The following is a 21501-nucleotide window of genomic DNA, read 5'->3' as shown; positions in this document are numbered from 1 at the left end:
TGGTTTTCTGTTAAAGAAACCCAGACAAACATGTTAACCTTTTGTGTTTTGTTTTTTTTTTTTTTTTTTTTTTTTTTTTTTTTTTTTTAGTTACAGTGCACAACCATTAGTCCTCAGCAAGTTGGTACCACATCTGTGCACAGCGTTTGGTGACTCGAATAGTCAGGTAAGGATTTTATTGCTTACTGGTGCTTCAGCAACTGTGCTTTGATGGGGGAGTGAAAGCAAAATAAATGTAGGCATTTAAGGAAAGTCAGTAGGCTGGCTTGTATACAACAGATCATTATTTTCCACCATGAGAAACAACAAACCCATTTTCTTCTGAGTCAGTCCATCCATTGGAAGATGAAGGTGGAGTTGCAAAGGCAGCAGTGTTGCAATACACTCCTTTAGGTTTGTCTTCAGAGCTTCTAACTAGTCAGTACTGAAAATAGTTGTTTCTCATAGGGCATACTGAAAAAAAAAAAAGATGAAAAATTTCCTTCAGGAGCCCTTACATGAGACCTGTTATAGTATGCCAAATTTGCTAAAGAGAACATTATCAGGTGTAATAATTTCCTTAATGGAATCCAAATGATGTTTGAGCACATGCAAGGACTGTAGTTAAAAATGGTTATTTAAGCAAAAATACCTGCAGGGGAAATCAAGATTTAGTTCATAATGGTGACATCTGAACTTCAGAAAAGCTTCAGGTGGAAATGGATAATACCTCTCTTGGTTTATCTGAAGTTTGCCTGAGAGAAAAGGCTAAGAACACAGAAAGGATGAAGGTAGCATTGGTAGGACATTAGAAAACAAACAGTACAAGTTTCTATGCTGATTTTTCTGGGTGCTGTGAAGTTCTTGGCTTCTCTGTATAGTGTAGCATTGCTCAAGTTGAGAGAAAATCTGTTAAGAATTTGCCAAGTTGTTGATCATTAGTAAAGATGTAGTTCATATTTTGATAGAGCAATTGTGGGCTTAATTTGAACTCCTACAAAGAATGAGACTAAAGCCATTCCAGTAATTCCTTCTAGAGAAGAACACTGTTCACTAACATGCATTTGGAGCAGTTTTCATTGCAGTGACTGTGGTTTAAATTTTTCTAAGAGACACTTCTGCTTGCTCTAAATGTTCTTTCCCCTTCCCCTATTTTGTTTGCTCTCTTTCTTGTGTTTGTGGTGCCACATAATTCCTGATGAAGGCAGTGAGGAAAAACACTGATCACTTTGGCCTGTTCTTCTGGGCAGTCAGGTCCTTAGTTTTCCAGAAGAGCCTCACTGGATTAAGAAACAGATAAGAGCAAGATGAAGCATCAAGACTGAGTGCATGGGCTAACTTTTGGAAGTATTGCATACTGTGACAGAGTCCTAAATAAACCACTTATTTGTTTTTTCCCCAAAAAATACTATGTCAGTCCCAGAAATTCCATCTAGAGCTGTTATTTCTAATATGTTTCATTCACTATCTGGAGATGCTACAACTTGGAACAAATACCATCTTGAAATAACAGATGTATTTCCTTTTCCTTCCATCCTCACTGTTTCAGCTGTTTTGTGAAAGGAGTTGGCATACAGGTTGATAGAAACTGGATGATTAGTGGGTTGTCAGCAAATGTTGTTTTGGGTTCTGTGACCCTGAAATTAACAATTGAACCTGTGTTTGCAGGTGAGAGATGCTGCCATACTGGCCATTGTAGAGATTTATAGACATGTAGGAGAGAAAGTACGAATAGACCTGACAAAGAGAGGAATTCCCCCTGGAAGGTGAGTTAGCTCTTGTGGTTTTGTAATCCTGAGCTGGTCTATGTTACTGTTCTTAAAATTACTGCAATATTTATTTGCTTTTCTAGTTAGCTTTGCTTCTATTGGGATGTTACTAGACTTTTTTGTAGTGATCTATTATTTGTGGGAGAGGCATTCAGGTGTATCATGAAAAGCAGCCTTACATGCCCCAAATTAAAACCCTTGACTTTAAGAGAAGTCGAGAGTTGGACTGTAGTACAAAAACGTTTCAAAATCAAGCAAATACATCCTGAGTGCAGTGAGGAAATAATTAGAAAATACTTGAATCTATACGTCTTGTTGCTTATTCTAGAGCTGCTGTTTAGCCTCAGTGTAGAAGAGTCTCAACTGAAGCACTGAAATCAATACTTTCCATGCATTCTGCATGTGTGAGCACATCTGTGTGTGCATGCACATGTGAATACGCAATGAAATCAACAAGCTTCTACTTTCTTGAAGTAGTCACACTGGAAAACTTGTCTCCCTTGTTTCTTGCTAATTATACCAGACCAGTCCTTTCCAATTCTGGGGTTTAGGGGGGAAGTAGTATTCAGAAAGCATGTTCACTGGTCTGTTAGACTTGCCATCACAGGGCACTCGATGTTTCTTGCAAAAGGTGCAAAGGAATTTTGAAAATCCATACTTTGTTTGGTCTTTTCTCTTCCTGAAAAACAACTCTGATCTTTAAAGCCTGGTCTATGTTGTGTGTAGTTCAGTTTATATGAAATCAGTCACTGTTTTGATGCTACTTAGGTAAGCACTGGCTTAATTAAGCAAGCTAGACAAAGTTTGAAATGGGACTTAGTGGGAAAGACTTTATACAGTAAAATCTTTCAAATTCCCTATTAAAACAAATTAGATTAAATTAAAAAAATAGTGTTAACCCCTTATGAGTCGAGTCTGAGTCTTCCTGATTTCTCTGAGAGAGAATGTCAGAAAGGATGCTGTGCCCCAAAAGGCCCTTGTAAAACATTATTAGCCTAAGTTTTTAATGGTGATTTGTAGGGTATCAAAACGTCACAGGAGAATGGTGTTGAATTAATTGTTTCACATTCCAGGCAGAGTTCAATATGTTTGGACAAAAGCTTACCCTGTCTATGGGAATGGGAAGTTGTAAACATTCTCTTCTATTTAATGGTTGTCACAATTTTAGACTATTAAGAGATCATATGGTTACCACAGAAGTTCAAGCCATATTATTCCTACAGTTCTAACAACTTGAGTTTCATAGAGGTAATTGGAATATACCAGAGGAGATCCTCCTGTCATTAAGACAGGGTCTTGGACATCTTTTGGAATAGAAAACAAGAGCAAAAGAATGCATATAACAACAGCCTTTGTTCTATGAATGTTGGGTCTGACTGTAATTTGGGTTCAGCATTCAACCTGTTCACATTTCTCTGTGACACAAACTGAGTAAATCTTGGGATCCAAATAGGATTAAACACCATAGGAGCTTTGCGTCCTCAGGGCAATCAACAGTTTCTAATTTAGTTGCAGTGGGTGCCAAGTTGTTATTCCTACTGCCTGAGTCAGCCGAATACAAAATTCCCACTGATCTGACAGCAGCATAGTTGTACCCTTTATACTGACATGAAGAAGCAAAGGCTCCCCTTCCTGCATGTTAAACAGCTTTGTTGCCACCAAGCCAGACTAGTTATGCACCTGACAGTCAAGGCTAGTGTGAAATAATACATGAGCTGAGTCTCAGTGCTCTGTCCTCTGCAGTAGTTTCCGGGTGGGGATGAAGGGGGGAGTGATGATTTACTTGAGCTGAGCATGAGGCTCCTAGTCTCTATTCCATCCATTGCTGACAGAAAGCAGAGTTCCTGTAGCCTTTTCTAATTCCTTCACTCTCCTAACAAGGCAGTTGACAAAACACAGGAAAGACAGATTAGCTCTCTGGTAGCTCGTGCTGTTGTTCCTTCTGAGGAACAACAACACAACCATCAGGCAGATCTAGCTGGAAGAGTTTCCCAGGTGGACACAAACTCTGATCCTGATCTTGACTGGAAACACTGAGGTGAGCTGTTCTTAGCTCGGTGGGCCCATGACTCGTCAGGACATCAAGGCAGAGATGCAACCTACCGATGGGCTCGTGACAGATCCATTGACATTTCCATGGATGCTATCACACAAGTCATCCATGACTGTGACATTTGTGCTGCTATTAAGCAGGCAAAGCGGATCAAGCCCTTGTGGTACGGTGACCGATGGTCCAAGTACAAGTATGGTGAAGCCTGGCAGATTGACTACATCACTCTACCTCTTTCTCAATCTGGTAAGCAGTATGTGCTGACTATGGTAGAGGCAAGCACTGGATGGCTGGAAACTTATCCAGTTCCTCATGCAACTGCACGTAACACCATTCTTGGTCTGGAAAGACAAATCCTGTGGAGACACGGAACTCCAGAGAGGATTGAGTCAGACAAAGGAACTCATTTCAGAAACAGTCTTGTGAAAAACTGGGCCAAAGAGCACTGCATTGAGTGGATATTCCACATTCCCTACTATGCGCCAGCTGCAGGGAAGATCGAACGCTACAACAGTTTGCTGAAAACCACTCTTAAAGCCATGGGGGGTGGATCTTTGAAAAACTGGGAGAAACATTTAGCACAAGCAACCTGGTTAGTGAATAGTAGAGGTTCAGTGAATCGAGCTGGACCTGCCCAATCAGATTTGTTGCGAAAGGAAGAAGGTGATAGAGTTCCTGTTACCAGAGAAAAGAATCTGTTAGGCAAAACTGTTTGGGTATTTTCTCCTTCAGGAGAGGCCAAACCTGTCCGAGGGGTGGTTTCTGCTGAAGGTCCTGGTCACACCTATTGGGTGATGCAAGAAAATGGTGAAATTCAGTGTATTCCACAAAGAAATCTAACTTTGGCTGAGAGAGGTTAAATTCAGAGTATTGTGTAGATATAACATCGCGCCCGAGAGGAGAGTCCATGAGATCTATGGTGCACGAACCCTGAGAGCCCTGAGTCACCTGAGAGTCCCTGTTCCTTTCTTTGCTCCATCTGTGAGGAAACAAGCTGTTTGCTGTTTTTGCTGTGATTTGACTCTTTTGAATCATCTACATCTGAGATAGCCGGAATGGACTATGATCTTTATTCACCTATTGTTGTAAATATTATTGTAGATTAGCTAAATGGTAGTAGCAGCCAATGGAATTGTTTAGAAGGGGTGGACTCTGATGGTTTGAAACTGTCTTTTTAATTTTTCCTTGCAAAGTTCAAAACAGAGAAAGTGAAAGAGTGTAAATAAGTCACTATTGGGTGTAAGAAGGAAAAATACTGATTGTCCTAAACACTTCCATTGGATAGATAGAAATGTTTAAGAACTATTACCCAAAAGAAAGTAGGCACTCTGCACATTCTGCGTTCTGCAGTGGGGGCAGTTGCTGGGCTGTCTGGCTCTTGTTTTCTTCTTCTTCTCTTCTGGCTGAAGATAACACACACTGACCTTGGCAGCTAAGTTAACAACTTTCTGCTCTAACTCACTCTGCTTTCTGTCCAAGGGTGGTGTGGGGGGGAAGCTCCTGGGAGGGAGGCCCCTTTGGGGAGGGTCCCCTTTGGGGGGAAGCAAAGGGAGATTGGTTGTGCTTTTCTGTTGATTGTATATATTTGTAAATGTTGTGAATTTTGTATATTTGTACATATTCATTGCATTTCATCGTAGATTGTAGATTCTGCTTTGTAAATACAGCCTTCATTTGCTTCCAGACTTGGCTAGCCTGGTTATTGTTAGTGGGGGGGGGGGGGAATTTCAGCTCACACAGACACACAGACCTAGTTAAAGATGTTTCTCCAACTGCTTGTCAGAAGTTTTCCCTTCACTTAGACGCAGAATAATTTTCATGTGGTTATGCAGGAGCTATGATCTGTGGAAAAAGCCCTTTGACATAGAGTATGATCTTGTCGTTGTTGGTGGGGAATCTGTATTCATATCTGTGTGTCTGGGTAGGTTTTAAGGGTTTTAAGTATTATGCATAATCTGTAGTTCAGACACGGCTGCTTTCAGTCTTTGAGTTCAGCCTTGAACTGCACTGCAGCTCCTTCACTGTATGACGGTGCATTAGAAATGGTGTGTAAACATAAATACGAGCAGAAAACCCTATTACTGCAGGATTTGGTGCACAGGTGACTTAACAGAGTGTAGGCTTGCTTAATTTACATAATAAATTACACACTAGAGAGCTGTGTGTTGCTGCTTGAATATGCTCTGCCCTGAAGCACTCAGTCAGCTCCTGTATGCTGAGGGGAAGGCAGGAAAGTTAATCAAGCATTGTTTTGAGAAATTGTTCTACTTCCTTAAATATGCAAACAGTATATACATGTTGTGTCTGTATAAAGCCAAATGTAGTTAGTAATTTAATAGTAGTAGGCTTTAAACGTCTTGTAATCTGCAGCTGTTGGGTTTAACTTTGTGAAAAGTACTGGATTTTCTAGAGAAGATTATTGGAGCTGTTGGAGTCTAGGTAGTCAAGAAAAGAAGATGGGATCTTACTTTTGTAGTTCAACGATACTTGCTACTACTGCATTTTTATCCAGTGCACTTTTATTCTTTACAGAAATTAATTTCTGATTTAGTTTCTATAAAAAAGTAGCAAGTTCCTCTTTCTGTTTATTGTTTAGTTTACGAACCTCAGAATAATGCTGTGCTTTTTACCTAAAGCATGTTCCTATCTCAGAAAAATGGCTATCAAGTCAGTGGTTAGAAATCTGGAGGTTGTTTGCTCTTTCGTTCAGGTTGCTGCCAAAGTGGTTTGACACTCTTTGGTATTGGGCATGTAAATATTAGTGTTGATACATCTGTGAGTACTGAAAGTGGACACTGTTTCTTGTTCTGAGAGCCAAGAAGTGTAAACAGATTTTACTCTGTTTACCAAAGAGCCAAAGTGAGCTTGTTACAGTATAGAAATCTGTGTGTCTGATCTCCCCTGAATGGAAATAACCTGTGTGGCTCCGGTAGATATCAGTTGCTTAGTCTTTTGTTTTAAGCCTTTAAAGATCTTTCAAGAAGTCTTCTGACAGCTTTTCCCCACTTTACTTGAGAAACATGAATGTCAGTTCTTTGTTTAGTTCTTGCGTCCAGGGCAGCAGCTTCATATCCTGAAGTGTTAAAGCATGTTGCAGTGTGCATTTCTGAATACTGCATGTTATGTAGTAGCACGTGCTACTCTGTCTAGTTCATGTGGTAGATGAAGCCCATCTGCTGTGTCCAGATGTGGACAGGTCTGATGTCAGTGCAAGATCGCTTTTTTTTTTTTTTTTTTTTTTGAAGGGAGGGGTAAGGGATAAAAAGTGTAAGGCTTTTTATGGTTAGATCACTTTGGACATGAAAACCAGGCTAGTCACCAGCCTTTCTTCTTCTTTTTTAGCCTTCTGCTATTGACAGGGGAGTGGTGGTTTTTTTGCTTCTTCATCACAAGATCCAAACTGTAGGTATCCCCCACTCTGCCTGTCATGCAAACAGTTGAACTCCCTCAAACATGGTCACAAATAGCAGCTGTTCAGGCTAGAAGTGCACTGCATGTTCTTGCATGCACGTTTCCATGAGCACGCATGTCAGCTCAAGCTGTGTCTTGGAGTACATGTTGCTCTTGTTGAATGTAATCACTGTAATATGTTAATCTTTTGATAGAGACCTGTCACCTGCCACAGGAGAGTTAGCAGATTGCCAGGAGCACCATTTAAAGTGCACAACCTCACACAGTCGTTCATTCATTCACTGAGACAGCAACAATAATCCAGCTTGCGCAGAAGTGGACTGAATATATGTTGTTGTGTTTTGGTTTTTTTCCCCTCCATATGTGAAGTTGCAGAAAAGCTGTACCTTTTTGGAGAGAGAAGATACTATTTCTGTTCACTGGTGACGTAGTATTTCTACTGATTGATGACTTCACTGTCATACCCAGACTAGGGCTTGCAGATATGTGATCAAGGAGTAATAATGTTGTCTTCTCAAAGAATGTTCCTTGCTGCTGATGGCACAGCAACCAGTCTTCACCCAGCCCTCTAAACTTCCTTGGATTCCTTGGCCTGCTTGTCTTTTGCCAGAGCTGACTTCCTGTAAACATTCTTAAACTGATTGTGGTTGCAATAATTTTAGAGTCCTTAGCCTACACTGCCTTGCTGCCTGTGGCTGTGTGAAAATTATGTCAAATGGGTGACATGAAGAGCTGGAAGGGAGGAGAGAGAGAGGAAGAAACTTTTTGTGAAAGTCTCTGCAAAGTAGCAGTTACAGTTTCTGTAAGCTGTACTAAAAAGAGGGTTGGATCTACAGTAGTGCTTGGCTGCTTTGTCAGCTGTGTTTTACTGGATTGTTTGGGAGTTTTAAAATTGAAATACTTGGGAGTGTACCTCTGCTCATAAAGACATGCTTTGAAAGCTTTAGCAGTGGCAGCACTGTGTTGTTCTCCAGCCTGTGCTGCTGACTGCATAGTGTCCAGTGCTGACAAACACATTAGCACTCACACCTAGTACTTTACTAGATATTTTGTCCAGCCTAAACTGCCACACCCAGAGGGTCAATGTGTGCATTATTATAATGTATTTATAAGGAAGCATTTTGGTTTTCTTCTGTTTAAAATGCTCAGGAAAGCATTTCTGAAAAACGAAAAGAGCAGGAGTTTAACTTTTTTTTTTTAATTATTTTGAACTTTCTAAAATAGGTGTGCCAAATGCATCACATTAGCCTAATAGAATAAAAAAATGCAATTTTAAAGGAAATCTGCTAATCTCTGTAGTCTTCCTGTTCAATTTCTCTCAGGATGACAGTTTTAGCCTTTCAGATGTAGTGTTAAGTCCTTCTTTTTAAGTAGGTGAATTGTTAATGCAGTGTTCAGTATGGAATCCAGCAGTGTGGAGGGGAACTCGTAACTGCTGGTAAGCAGTAAAAATGCTTCCTATGGTACTTCTGAGGCAAATGCATTGACTTGCTATTAGGAAAGCAAGATGGCCTAATGCATGGCTGTGTTTCTTGACTGTTGTGTGAACCTTCCACTGTGTACATTTGGATGCACATAGCATGCTAATGGGATTCCATGTGTCATTAGTAAACAGCAATACCCAAAGAGCATTTCAGAGAATTGTAGCCTTTCTTTTTCAAGTTTCACTGGGTTGGGGTGGGGGTGGAGAAACAGTGCCTCTGGTTTGCAATTTGACCTTTTCATTTTAAAAAAAAAATGCCCAGGCTTTAATATTAAAGCAGTGTAGTATGACATTAGTGAGTTGTTGCCATTTCAGACATTTTAGGGTGGCTGCAGTGGTCATAAATGTGATGGTGGTGGGGAGGAAGACGTGCTCCAGGGAGCAGACACCCAACTGTGTTAGGGGAAGATTAGGTAAGCTACTGCTGAGCTACCTTTAGTTTTGAGATAAGCTGAAATGATAGAATATAACTGCTGGTTTGTGTTAGGGCTTATTGACTTAACCCATTAAAACTTTCTTAAAATTCTGCTGTGTTAGATGCTTGCAGTAGGGTAGACCTTTCTGTGGAATTGTCAGCTAAACCTGGGGAGTTCTTGTGTTGGGCCTGTTGAGTGCAGAACGGATACACTCTGTAGCAGGTTGCTTTGAAGTACTTGGAAAGTACATTATGAGAGTCCTAAAATACTGTGAAGTGCTGTGTGGGGGTAAAGAATCAGACTTTTTATACTGCTGTCTGGGTGTGTTTCCTGGTTTTATCACTTTCTTTCTTTATTAGCTAAATGAGGGACCAATGAATCAAAGGGGTGTGCAGTCTGTCAGAGAAGGGAGAGTGTGCACAGCCTATCTGCATGCATCATTGAGTGAAAATGATGTGTGCTTAAGGACATGTTGAAGTGAAATCTTTGTGTGTCCTTGACTTTGTTCCTGTATGTATGGTGAGAATTTACATATCCAAGCAGTGTTCTTAGCCATTTTTCTTGGGTTTGCCTTAAAATAGTTTGGATTGTGAGTTGAAAACAGAGCCTTTCAATGTTTGCTCTTTCAGGAAATTTGGATAAGATAGTATTAGTAATGTACTGTAAATGCAGCTGAGCTGTGTCTCTCTGGGGAGTTTCAGAGCACTGTGTGATTTGTAGTTCACAACTCTGTGGATTTGAGGTCAGGATTCAGTCCTGCTAGTCTTGTAGCTAAAAAGTCACATGTATGTTAGATATTACCATAATCTGAGTAGTGCAGAAAAGTCTTTGGAGAAAAGTAAGAAAATGTTCTCAATTGTTTGCAGCTAACAGTGTATTACTTTGGCAATACAAACCTAGGGCTAATGCGTGGGTCACTTTTTTTCCTGTGAGATACTTTCACTGCTTGTATTAAGCTTTCTGCAGAAATGATGAGAAATAACTGTTGCAGTGTATTGCCAGATTTTTTGCTTGAATAACATTTTCTGCCGTATGGGACTAGATTGCAAATCTAGAAGTTTTTTGGGGTTGGCTTTTTTTTGGCTATTTACATATAGCTAAGCATTTGCAGAGTGTTTCCTGTTGTGAGAATTTAAACCACGGTGTGCGTATTGCACATCACTAAAGGGGTTAGAAGAAAGCATTTCATTTTTTGCTGTAAGAAGTGTTAGCTAGTATGAAAGCATTTTCATAACAAAACTGAGGAAATTTTGAGGAACAAAAATCTTGATGAAAAGTAGTGATTGTCTCAGAACAAATAAAATCCTTATCCTCCTAAACATTTCATTGTTCCAATTGTTGCCTTTAGTGTTGTGTGTAAGTAAAGCACTGTCCCAGTCATCTGAACTGAATAAATGCTGCTACCTGAAAGTAAGATTTTTTTTCTTGTAATCTTGCTACTAATTATGCTCAATTTTGTTCTTGCTAAAGTTAACTTAGTCTGTGCATTTGTGTGAAGATGCTCAACTAAAGAGGATCCCTTTAGGAATTGTTACTTGATACTCTTAATCCCTTCTGTATTACTGTATTATGTATGGTAATAAACAGATTTCTTGTTTTAACAGGGAGATTTCGGAGATATAAAAATGTTTTGTTGTTGTGTTTTACAGGTTGCAAACAATCTTTGCCAAATTTGATGAAGTAAGAAACTCTGGAAATATGATTTTAAGTAGTGTCAGTGGTGAGTATGAAAGATGCTGTGTTTTTATTCAGCTTTAGATTAATACAGGATGCATGTCTAAATGCTAGCATTGTCAGTGTGAGATGGATGACTAGAAACAGATGCAAACAGTAAGAAAATGAGACACTTAGTGAATAACACTGTTTTACTGAAAGTACTTGCTGGACTGCAGTCAGAACACAATTGGAAAAGGTATTGAAACTGCATGGAAGCGAGCAGTCAATCTTTAACAAGTTACATGCATGCTCAGCAGAGGATAAAGGAAGCTGCAAAGTAGTCACACATGGGAAAAAGAGATCAGATGAAGGTTTATTCTATCTTACTGTCTGTTTCTGAACCAGAATGGTTATTTAGTGGTGGATGTGTTTGATTTCTTCATGGCTGAAGTGATTAATAATGTTTGTATTATGTGGAGTTTCAAATGACAGAAAGAGGTGACTGCAGCATTCAGAGACACATGTTGAAGTTAAGATGCTCTCTACTGAGTTTGAACTCTTATTTTTTATGTATTTCATGAAAAGAACCTGTTGTACAGAGAATCTCAGTTAATCCTTCGTGTAGCATTTCATAGTATGTAAGTGCAAATTTGGAGTGAAAGATTGTGCATTGTAGAAGGGTTTTACACATTTAATACTGCTGCATAGGTTTCAGAGGCTCAGAGATGCATTTTACATGTATCTTTTTTTGTTAATAGTTCTTAGGAGAATGGAGAAAGTTACAAAAGGGATATAAATGCATTGAAATTAAATATGCTTGAAAAACATAAATGTAACATTGCTGGACTAGTTTACAATAGCTCTTCTGAGCTTTCTGTCTCTGTTTTAAGAGATTTGATGAAGCTTGATTTTCTTTAAGCCATGTTGATCTGATCTGTAACATGTGGGTAATAGTGCTGATCTGCAGAGGTGTAAAACATTTATTTGAGGGTGGCAATTACAGTGCAAAAGTGCCTCTGATTCTGTCTTGGTTCCATAGAGACAAAATTCTTCTAGTATGTTGGCTTCAGTGTTTTTCCTTGAACCAAGTTTCTCTCTTACATCCATCTAGGCAAATTTTTTAGTGTTGCTGAAAAGATACTCTTCCATTGTTAGTGTTTTAGCTTGGCTTTGTCCTTTCTTATTCTCTGAAGGACAATATGTGTTTACTTCTTGCATGTGCATCTTGAAAGTTATTGTTGAATTCCCATAGCCTCGTTACCAACTTTTCTTTTAGGAGCTTTACCAAACATCTCTGGATAAAGGCCACATTGAAATGTCTAAGTAAATCTGTTACAGTGTTGAGGATTTCATAGTGTTTTGAATATTTCAGAGCAGGGTTTGGGAAGGAAGCAGGGAATAGGGTTATGTTTCTCAGCGAGGGGAGGAGGAAGAAAACTCCAGCAGGCTTTAATGTAATTAGACTGGCACGGTTCTGTAGTGGACCTTTTTACCAACAAAAGGAAGTGCTTTTTGCCAGATTGAGTTACTTTCCCAAATAGGTTAACTGTACCGATGAGGGTTCTCTTTGGTGTCTGATGGGTAGGGAAGGGCTTGCCTGTACATCTGTGGAAGATGTCAATTTCTTCACTGACCTGAGTGACATTGCTGTAGAAGTAAATCTTTGTTAGTTTGACCTAGTTTCTGAGGACCAGAGATGTGACTTAGGATTCTTTTACCAAATAATACTGATGTCAGTTGTTCCAGTCTCTTTTTATTCAGCATGTACTTAGGAACTAAGAAAAAAAAAAAAGATAAGATAATAAACCACTCAAAATTCACAGCTTTAAACAACCTGAATGCAAGACGGTTTTCTGTAGTGTTTTAATAATCAAAGTTATTTTATTTTTTAAGAATGCTTGTACTAATATGTTTAGACATATGAGAGGTTTGGAAAACATTGTATTGGTATGTTTAGGGATGTGAGGGGAGGAAAGGATACTTGCAGTCCCATGCACACAGGTAGATTTACTATCTTGGTATCTCTCTGGCTGTGTGAGAGTGGACCTAGTGTGAGCAATCCCCTTAGCATTGTCCTATGTTGAAACTGTAAAGAGGAGGAGGGCAATGGAGACTGATAGATCCTCTTGGAGAGTAGAGGAGGTGAAAAGCATATTGAAGCAAGCAAGGCTGGAATAATTGGGGCAGATTGTAGCAAGGAGTATCAAATGCTGATAGATGAGAGGGCACCATGTCTAACAAGGGGGCTGGACAAGAGTTTTAGTGCTTTTGCCTGATGAGTATGACTTAAGGCTCAGTCACATGGCTAACTTGCCTCTCCAGCTGACCTTGGATTTCTTTTTTGTTTGCTTTTATTTTTCTTAAGTTATTCTCTCCCCCATCTTCCCTTGCCCTCAGGTGTCAGTAGGAAAACTAGATGTAATTTCTTTCAATATAAATAATGTGAATGAATTAGCTGCTGTGAAAACCTTGGGGTTTGTTTGCATTCATAATGATGTTGCACATGAAGAAAATCCTATCAGGATGTTTGCTTCTTCAGCAAAATCTGACATGTGCTGCAAGGTTTGTCCTTTCACTCTAGCAGGAATACATGTATGCCTGCAAACTGGAGAAGGCTCTTTAAAACACCTCCCCATTTCTCAGCAAACCAATGTTCGTTTCTATGGAAACCAAACCATCAGCCAATCTCAAAGCTGCAAAAGCACTTGTTTCTGCTGCCCGAGGTTTGTAAATGCTATTTTCTCTAAGAGAATTTAAGCAGACTCCCATGTCAGGTAGTAGTGTAAATTTTGAGACAGGAAATGTAAAGTATGGAAAATAACAATATCGACCTCTCTGCTTCACTGAGCAGATGGGATGATTTGTGCTGAACATAAATGGTCTGTGCAGTTTTCCCCTTTTGATGGCATGCTTGGTAGCACTGGTTTTACAGACAGAATGTGACAGGTAGGCATCAGTGCTGCTAGTGTTGTGCATGTTGGGTGGCTGTGCTGTGGGTGATAAAGATGTGATACAGCTCTGAAACACAAGTCAGACAAAAATCCATAGCACAAGCGCATACCTGTTTGTCCACATTACTCTCTTGTTTTTTATTTTCCTTTGCTGTTTTCTTTTTGGAAATACAGTTACTATGGAGACAATGACGACATTGTCTGACACAGCTCACCAGTGTGGCTGGCACACTGTGAATGTGTATTGCTTGGGAAATAGGGAAACTGGGGAGAGCTGCCATGGCTGTTTTGTAGGGGCTGCAGCTTTTCTTTTGCTTGCTCAATGCCAACGGCCAGAACACAGGCACGATTTTAAATTTCAGCTCTTTATAGTTTTAAATGGGAAGTTCACTCACTGGTGAAGCCTAATGGTCAGCCCTTGTGGAAGTGAAGGGCCACAGCAGTCGTCTGCTTCATGTTTTTTAAACACCTTGCATGAGTTTCTGAGTTACTACTGCAGGGAACTGTGTTGTGGCTTCTGAAGATGTGTACGCAGCCTGTTGTGTTACGGTTGTGTGTCTGTCTGCATTTTAAACTTTTCCTTAGGCGAGACCAAGTGAATTGGAGCTTCTTGTGTATTTAAACCAATTTTATTGGATCACACACTTTCTGCTTTGCATATGTCACTTCAAACACCGATTTGGGAATAAACTGCAGACAGAAGTTCAGGGTTCGGGTTATGTTTTCATGACGCTTTGCATACCCCTGCAAAATAGTCTTCAGCATCTGCTGCATTCGCAAGATGCTTTACAGACCTGTTTTCACTTCAAGTTGCGAGAGGATGTTGAGCGCGGTTCTTCGAGCTATCTCCTGCTGCCTGCGGCTTGCTTTCATTACGGGAATGGATTTGATTCTTCGATTGACTTACTTGCGTGGGAGGCCTGTCCTGTCAAAGCCCGCGGGGCAGAAGAGGGTGAGGCCCTGCCCTCGTTGCCCGCGGGGATAACCGCCCCTCGGGGTGAGGCTTACCCACGGGGGCGGTACGGGCGGGCCTGCGCGTCGCCGGCAGGCAGGGCCGGATCCCGCGGCCACGTGACCGCGGCGGCGGGGGCGGAGCGCAATAAAAGTCCCCGGCGGGACGGGGCCGGGCCGGGCGCGTCGGTGGGAGGGAGGCCGGCGCAGCGGCGGTTCCCGCGCGAGGCAGGACTGCTATTTTGAAGCGGGGCGGCGGTGTCTGCGGCAGGCAGCTGGTACCCGCCACCCGCCGCGTCTGCCTTTACCGCGGCACCGGCGCGGCATGATGGCTGTGGGGGACGGTGAGTGCGCGCCTCGGGGCGCCGCGGCTGCTTGGGGGGGTGTCGCTCGTAGCCCGGCGGAGGCGCGGGGTTGCCTGGGGAGCAGTGCACTCTCGCCGGCGAGACCTGCAGGTCGGTCAGGGCGCTCGGTGGCCGGAGGGGCCCGCTGGGGCCGGGCCATGCCGTCCGGGGAGGGGAAAGGCGGCCCGCCGGGCTCCGCTCCGCGTCTTCCGTCTTCAGGGTTGACTGTATTAAGCGCCGTAAGTTTTGTGTGTGGCAGGCTGACATCTGATCCTGATGTAGTTAGCTGCCGCCGCTCACGGCGGTGAGTGCCGCTGGAGGTTACCTGGGGCACCGGGGGCAGCAGCTCCAGGCCTTTCAACCACGCGGGGCTTCCCGGGATAGTCTCTGATCCTAATTCACCACGCTGGCAGTTTCCACTCTGCATTTTTATGCAGGCATTCCGTTTGCTCTTTTCATCTCAGTGTTACTTAAGAGTCTGAATTTGCTATACTGCTTTGTAAACATTTAATCTGCTCTGGTTTGTGAAGAAACGTGTAGTAATTCAGTGTAGCCGTTAAAGAAGCGCCTTGCTTCTTGGGCTAGGAATCTATATTTAATAAAGGTATGGGATGTTACTAGGTTTCCTTCACTGCACAATGTATTGTTATACAAACCAATGGAAAGTAGGTCAGTAAAGTAATACAGACTATATGACTGTGTTTTGGTTAAAAACTGGACATCGGTTCTGTTACATTTCATGGTTTTGCGTGACACCCAGGTTCTTTGAGCTTAATACCTCGAAGACTTTCTATATAGGTATTTTTATTTTCAGAGAAACTTGAGAGGTGTTGGTTTGACTTGTAGCAAGTTTAGGAATATATAGTCGGAGTGTGCTTTTACAAATGATTGTGATTGTAAATAACGTTAAGGGAGAGACGGTCTTAAAAAGAATTACATGCTTAGATTAAGGTGACTCTTTTCTCTGAATTTGCTAAAAAATTCAGTAGTGAGGGCCCTGAGAGAGGACACCTTAAGAAATGATCTGAAATGTACGTTACTCACTTTGTTCTTTGGTAGAGACTGAAAGAGATCATCATTGTAACCAAAGCAGTGAAATTAAGGCTGGACTGTATAGTTTCAAAAAATTCAGGCAGTTCTCTGGTGTTTATATTTTAGTTTGTCAGCTGCAAGATGCAAGGGAAGTTATGCTCTTTGTAGAGCTGAACATGTAGTTAACTCTTTCTTGTTGTGATTTTTTTTTCTAGGAATTTTTTTTCCGTCTTTGTTTCCTTCCTGTGAAGCAGCACGGTTCTCCATGGTGTAAACATGGATTGTGGTAACTTGCAGATTGAGGATGCGAGTTCTAGCGCGTTAAGAAGTAACTATTCCCTCAGCAAAGCCATGGGATTTTTGTGGTTCTGTAATGGTCGAGGTTTATAAAGTGAGGGTGGTTGTGGGGCTTTCTTCTCTGTAATTTAATTCATCATTAACAAAGGCACTAAGAACAAAGTAGTGTTCAGGCAGTCAGCTGACAGTCTGTGTAGGAGCTTTGAGCAGTAATGCCAGCTACAATTAACAGTGTGTAGGATGATTATGGAGCTATTGGTCTCTCTTAAAATGACTGCTTACCACATTCACAAGGAATTCAGGCTTCTGACGTGTTATGAAATTGCTAGGGAAAACAAAACCTTAGTTACTATCAAGAAAGGTTTTTGAACTCTTTTTTTCTGAATTAAATGTAAGTTTCGCCATGGTGTTTTGTTTTTGCAAATAGGCTGTACATCCTTTCAATATATGCAACATAGAAGAAACAGTCTATTTCAAGGTTAGTGATTCTGTAGCCTTTCAGAAACGTCCCTTCTTGACAAAGTGTTGCTTTGTTGTGTCCGGTATGTATAACTTTTTTTTTGTGCGGCTCTGCTGGATTTCTGGAGGGTGTTGTGCAGATACTTCAAAGAATGGAATTCTAAATTTACTTGATCTGGTTTGCTCACTGAAACAGCTTAGATAGGTTGCAAAATTCTACAGAGTGTTTTTTGGATAAGATACACAGAAGTGGTAATTTCTACATTTTATCTTGAGTGCAAGACACTGGCTTATTGGAAACTTTTGTAATTTGTTTTCAGTTTTCTTGAGTACAAGCACAAATGTAAATAAAGTGTAGTGCTTAACAGTTGCATCTTAAGCTGATTTCTTCAGTGAAGATTAAAGGGAAGAGCCAGACTTTCTGTTTGCCCCCATGTTAACTGTCTCAAGCTCTCCAGTCGTTCGTTGAAAGAATGTGGGGGGGAGAAAAGTAAGCGCTGTGTCTGTGGCCCAGAAAGCAATTGGACTGTTACTTCTACTGTACTGAACGTGTGCCAGTGGGAAAGCATTCACCATCTTGGAGTTAAAGGCACTTTGCATACTTGGGTTGAATGTAGGTCTGTGTTTGACCTGCAGGTTCTGAGGCTGCTGAGGAACACCAGTCAGGAACCATTCCTGGCTGTGGATTTCTTGCTCCTCACAGAGGAGGATAATGAATTTTTGCCCTTATCCGTTGATAACCAGATTAGGGTGCTGCGGAAGCTGCTAACAGGACTGCAGAGCAACACATCACTCTTCAGGGCTTATAATTCAGTGGCTTCTGTCAGTGCTTTCTCACCTTGTTGTCAGCCTGTGCTGGACTGTTTTGCTATTTCAGAATTTCAGTATTGCTCCCAGTTGAATGTGCTAATAATAAGAGAATTACCTACTAAAAACTCATGAGAGGCCATGAAAGGAAGGTCAGACTTAGGTTTTCAGGAGGTGTGCTAAACATACTGCAGTAGCAGACATGAGGTATTTGAGGACTATCTAAAAGCATATAATCAGCTTTGTAAGTGGATGTACTTGGTGCATGCATTTGGTGCATGCATTTGTTGCAATAGTATATACTAAGTATGCTATTTTGAATCATGTAATGAATTATGACAAAGTCTACTTTATTTATTAGTGGGTTTTTATTTAATGTAATGGTGACTTGAAGCACTTGTCATATTTTAGATGATAAAGCATATGTGAGTGGTTTATAAATAAGAATTATCCTTATATCTTACCATAAATGCATCTTAAATGATGGGTTTTGCCTTCTTTCAAAACACTTCATTAATGTATGGGTGGTCCTAGAGCACGAGAACAATTACCTTCTATTTCCTGATGTTTTTCTGAGGGAAGGCTGTCTTCCTAAATGTTTAATCTGATTAGTAGTTTCTATAAAATGTGGGTGCTATACAGCTTTAATATTTTACTTCTGACTGCAAAAAAGATTGGCCATGTTAAAGGCATAAAGGCTATAGTGATGTTTGAGACAACAGCTTGATTTTAAATGCATTATGCATATATAATTGCATTTCTGATGCACAGTCCTGCTTTTTCTTTCCCCTGGTAGAAGGGAAGAGGCTTTTTAAACCAACAGTAATAAAGCAATTACTACATCAGTCTAGGAATTGGGCAGGGTGCTAACTGTGGTGCTTTGCACCATTCAGACCCCTTTCCTAGAAAGAAAAGTGTAATAAAATTCCAAATAGCAGCAGAAGTTTTGTGGTTTTTGTGGTGGTTGTTGTTTGTTTTTTGTTGGTTTTGTTGGTTTTTTTTTTTTTTTTTTTTTTGTCTGGGGAGTAGAAATGCATTGCTTGTTCCCTTTTCTGTTTTCCTCTGGGCCTGTTTTCTCTAAATATGCTGACTGCGCCTGCCCTGCCTCCTTTCCCTGTAGTTGCTCTGCACTCCTCCTCTTCTGTTGTTAGCAGTTGGTGGGGCACATTGGTTTGGGAACTGGCTTTACTCACTGTGCCTGAGAGGGGAAGGACAGATATGTGAGCTGGAATTCGATTGCTGTTCTGAACCAAACCAGAGCTAAGCTTCTTTTCATGGTAAGGTCATATGCTGCTCCCAGTGGCTAAGAGATTCTGAGTTGTGTGTTGTCCATGAAGTGCATGTACTGTTGCTAATACCAGTAAAAGAACAGTGGGACAGTGAAACAACTGAGTGTGAGAGGAAGGCAGTGTGTAAACAAGCCAGGGGCAATATGTAAAGACAGTTTCTACCCAGAGAATGGATGAATACAGCAGGTTCAGTGCTGATGTGACTGGGAAAAAAAATTCAAGGAGGTACTATGGAACTTGGGGAGCATTTCTTAGTTAACAAAGCTGCAAACATATGCCCAAGACAGTTACTTTCTTAAAGCCACCATGGATTACAGAATGATAACAAAGCTTGATTTTTCATTTTTTTTTAATATTCTAAAATAATGGCTACAAGTCCTGTTTCAAAATGACATTTTTTAAATGTATCAAGCATTTTGGGTATTTGGTTTTGGAGAAGTTGTGGGATAAGGTGGTGTGGTTTCTAATTAAATGTGAAACACTAGTCCACTGAATAGATTTCCAGATTAGCATCCGGAAGAGTTGGGTGCTTTTGGAGTCTATATGTATTTGTTCGTAAGAATAAGTTACATAAGGAAAAAACCATCCTTTAGTGTTTCATTGGCATCCTTACTTGTTTTGAAACATCCTGGATTGTTCAGGCTGTGGTTAATAGTATTTTTGTGTGTGTGTGGTTTTTTGTTTGGTGTGTTTGGGTTTTTTCATTTTTGTTTTTTGCTGGTTTGCTGGTTGGTTTTCTGTTTCTGTGTTCTGTTTGGTTTTTTTTTTTTTAATAAAAAGGTGTCTTCTGAAATAAGAATTGGGATTACCAGCAGCTCAAGGAGAAATTCAGTCTAGGAAGGATTTTCTTTGACAGATGTGGCAAGACTCTTTCACATGACTTAATTACATATTTGACTTGTAGCATTAATTTTCATCCTCATTATCAAATATGAGGAGGTTTTCTTTACTGTTATGCTACTTTTAATAAATTCTTACAGTAGGAAATACTGATGAGCCAAGTAAGGTCTGAAATGCCTTCAGGAGTGAAGGTTCTGCTGTCGTGTTCACCTGAATCAGAAATTTCACTGTATATTGTGTTATAAAAGTACCTTAGTGTTAAGTATTTATTTTTTTGGTGGTGTTTTCTTTGCCCAATTCATTCATCGAAATACACTTCTGTAGTGACAGCAGGAAAGAGCAGTGCTTAAATGGAACAAGCCTTTTGAAAAACAAGTATGCCTGGAGGTTCCTACAAGAAGTAACTGCAGTTTAGAACTCAACTCAAAGTAGTTTCACAGCCATATGGAGGATAGGCAGCAGATTTTCATGGCTACTAGCTTAAAATTTTTCAGGTACAGCTTCATGGGTATTTAATGTATGTGAGAATTCTTCCTTTAACTAAGAGACACTTAAAAGCCCTCAAAATTCTGGGTAGCTGGAGCCTGATAAGAGGTGAGGAGAAAAACTGAGGATGTAGAACAAAGCTTTTAACCATCTGCAGAAGAAACATGCTTTCTTCAGAGTGGGTATTTTTGCTTTCATCAAATGTCCAAACCTCTGTGGGGTTCCATGGTCACCTCAACTATCAACAGAAGGAGATTCCTTTTTGAGAAAATAGCCTTTTATCATTATGGATTGTTTTGAGTGTTGACCTCATACAAGTCCTTTGGCCAATCAATTTACATAGTATGAGATTCACCATTGTATTTTTAAAGGTTAAAGGCATTTCTATGTAGATTATTTTTGTCTAAAATTCTTCGGGGTGTTGGGCTGATTTTCTGTAAACTGTTTAGGAACAGCAAGAGAGGCAGTCAGCATGTATTATTTTGGGATTGGATGATGATGTCACAAAAGGAGAAGTGGCTGCCTAGCTCTGTAACCAGACATTTTGGATTTTCCAGATGTGATGGGAGGTTTTAGTTTCTTATATGAAGTCCAGTTTGAGGGGAGTCTTAAAACCGCAGGTTTTGTCATCCACAATGAGGTTGCAGCATTGGGAGTTAATGGCCATGATTTCTTAATCTCCATTTCTGCATGTCAGTGAGCTCAAAGACCATTAACAGTCTCATTTATTCTGTGCCACTGCATGCACATTTCTGTGTTCGGAGATGAATATTACTTCTGAATTCCTAGACTACAGGGATTTGAGGTAAATTCAGAAAGGTATGTACTGTATGTTCATATTGCACTTTCTTCTTGTAAGACCTATGTTTTATTTGTGAATCTGCCTTACGGTTTTGCATTTTCAACATACAAATCAGGTTACATGCACAGAAATTTGCTGCATCAGAAAGTAATACAAGTGTTGGATGCTAAAATGGTATCTCTGATGATACATTTGTCACTGTCAGCCTCTAACAGTAAATCACAATTCACAGTTTGTAAACCTCCTTACTGATACTACATGATACTTGTGGCATGGCCCTCTGCCATTGCCTCCATTTAGCCTGTATCTAGGGCTAAACTGTAGTAGTTGTCTCTCACCTGATGACCCCTCCCCAGCTGAGAAGAGGAATCGGGCTAAGAAGACTCATGGTTTGAAATGAAAATGGATTTAAGGAAACAACCAAACTGATGCTATTGCCAACATAAGAAGTTATACTCAACCCAGTTGTCATGGTAGGG

The 21501-nt window shown here is 40.6% G+C and overlaps 1 protein-coding gene across 17 annotated transcripts in view; it reads left to right on the top strand.

Annotated features, from left to right (window-relative positions):
* The window catches only part of CLASP2 (cytoplasmic linker associated protein 2), a 154285-nt gene that overhangs the window by 33631 nt on the left and 99153 nt on the right, over positions 1–21501 (top strand). For all 17 annotated transcript variants that reach the window (XM_054385195.1, XM_054385190.1, XM_054385202.1 and 14 more), the window contains exons 5-7: positions 91–166; positions 1648–1745; positions 10758–10828. In XM_054385195.1, the coding sequence (XP_054241170.1) occupies positions 91–166; positions 1648–1745; positions 10758–10828 (245 nt within the window). The remainder of the gene's footprint in view (positions 1–90; positions 167–1647; positions 1746–10757; positions 10829–21501) is intronic.

Source organism: Indicator indicator, chromosome 11 (assembly GCF_027791375.1).
Source record: "Indicator indicator isolate 239-I01 chromosome 11, UM_Iind_1.1, whole genome shotgun sequence".
Lineage (NCBI taxonomy): Eukaryota > Metazoa > Chordata > Aves > Piciformes > Indicatoridae > Indicator > Indicator indicator.
This window is presented reverse-complemented; position numbering and strand designations above follow the sequence as displayed.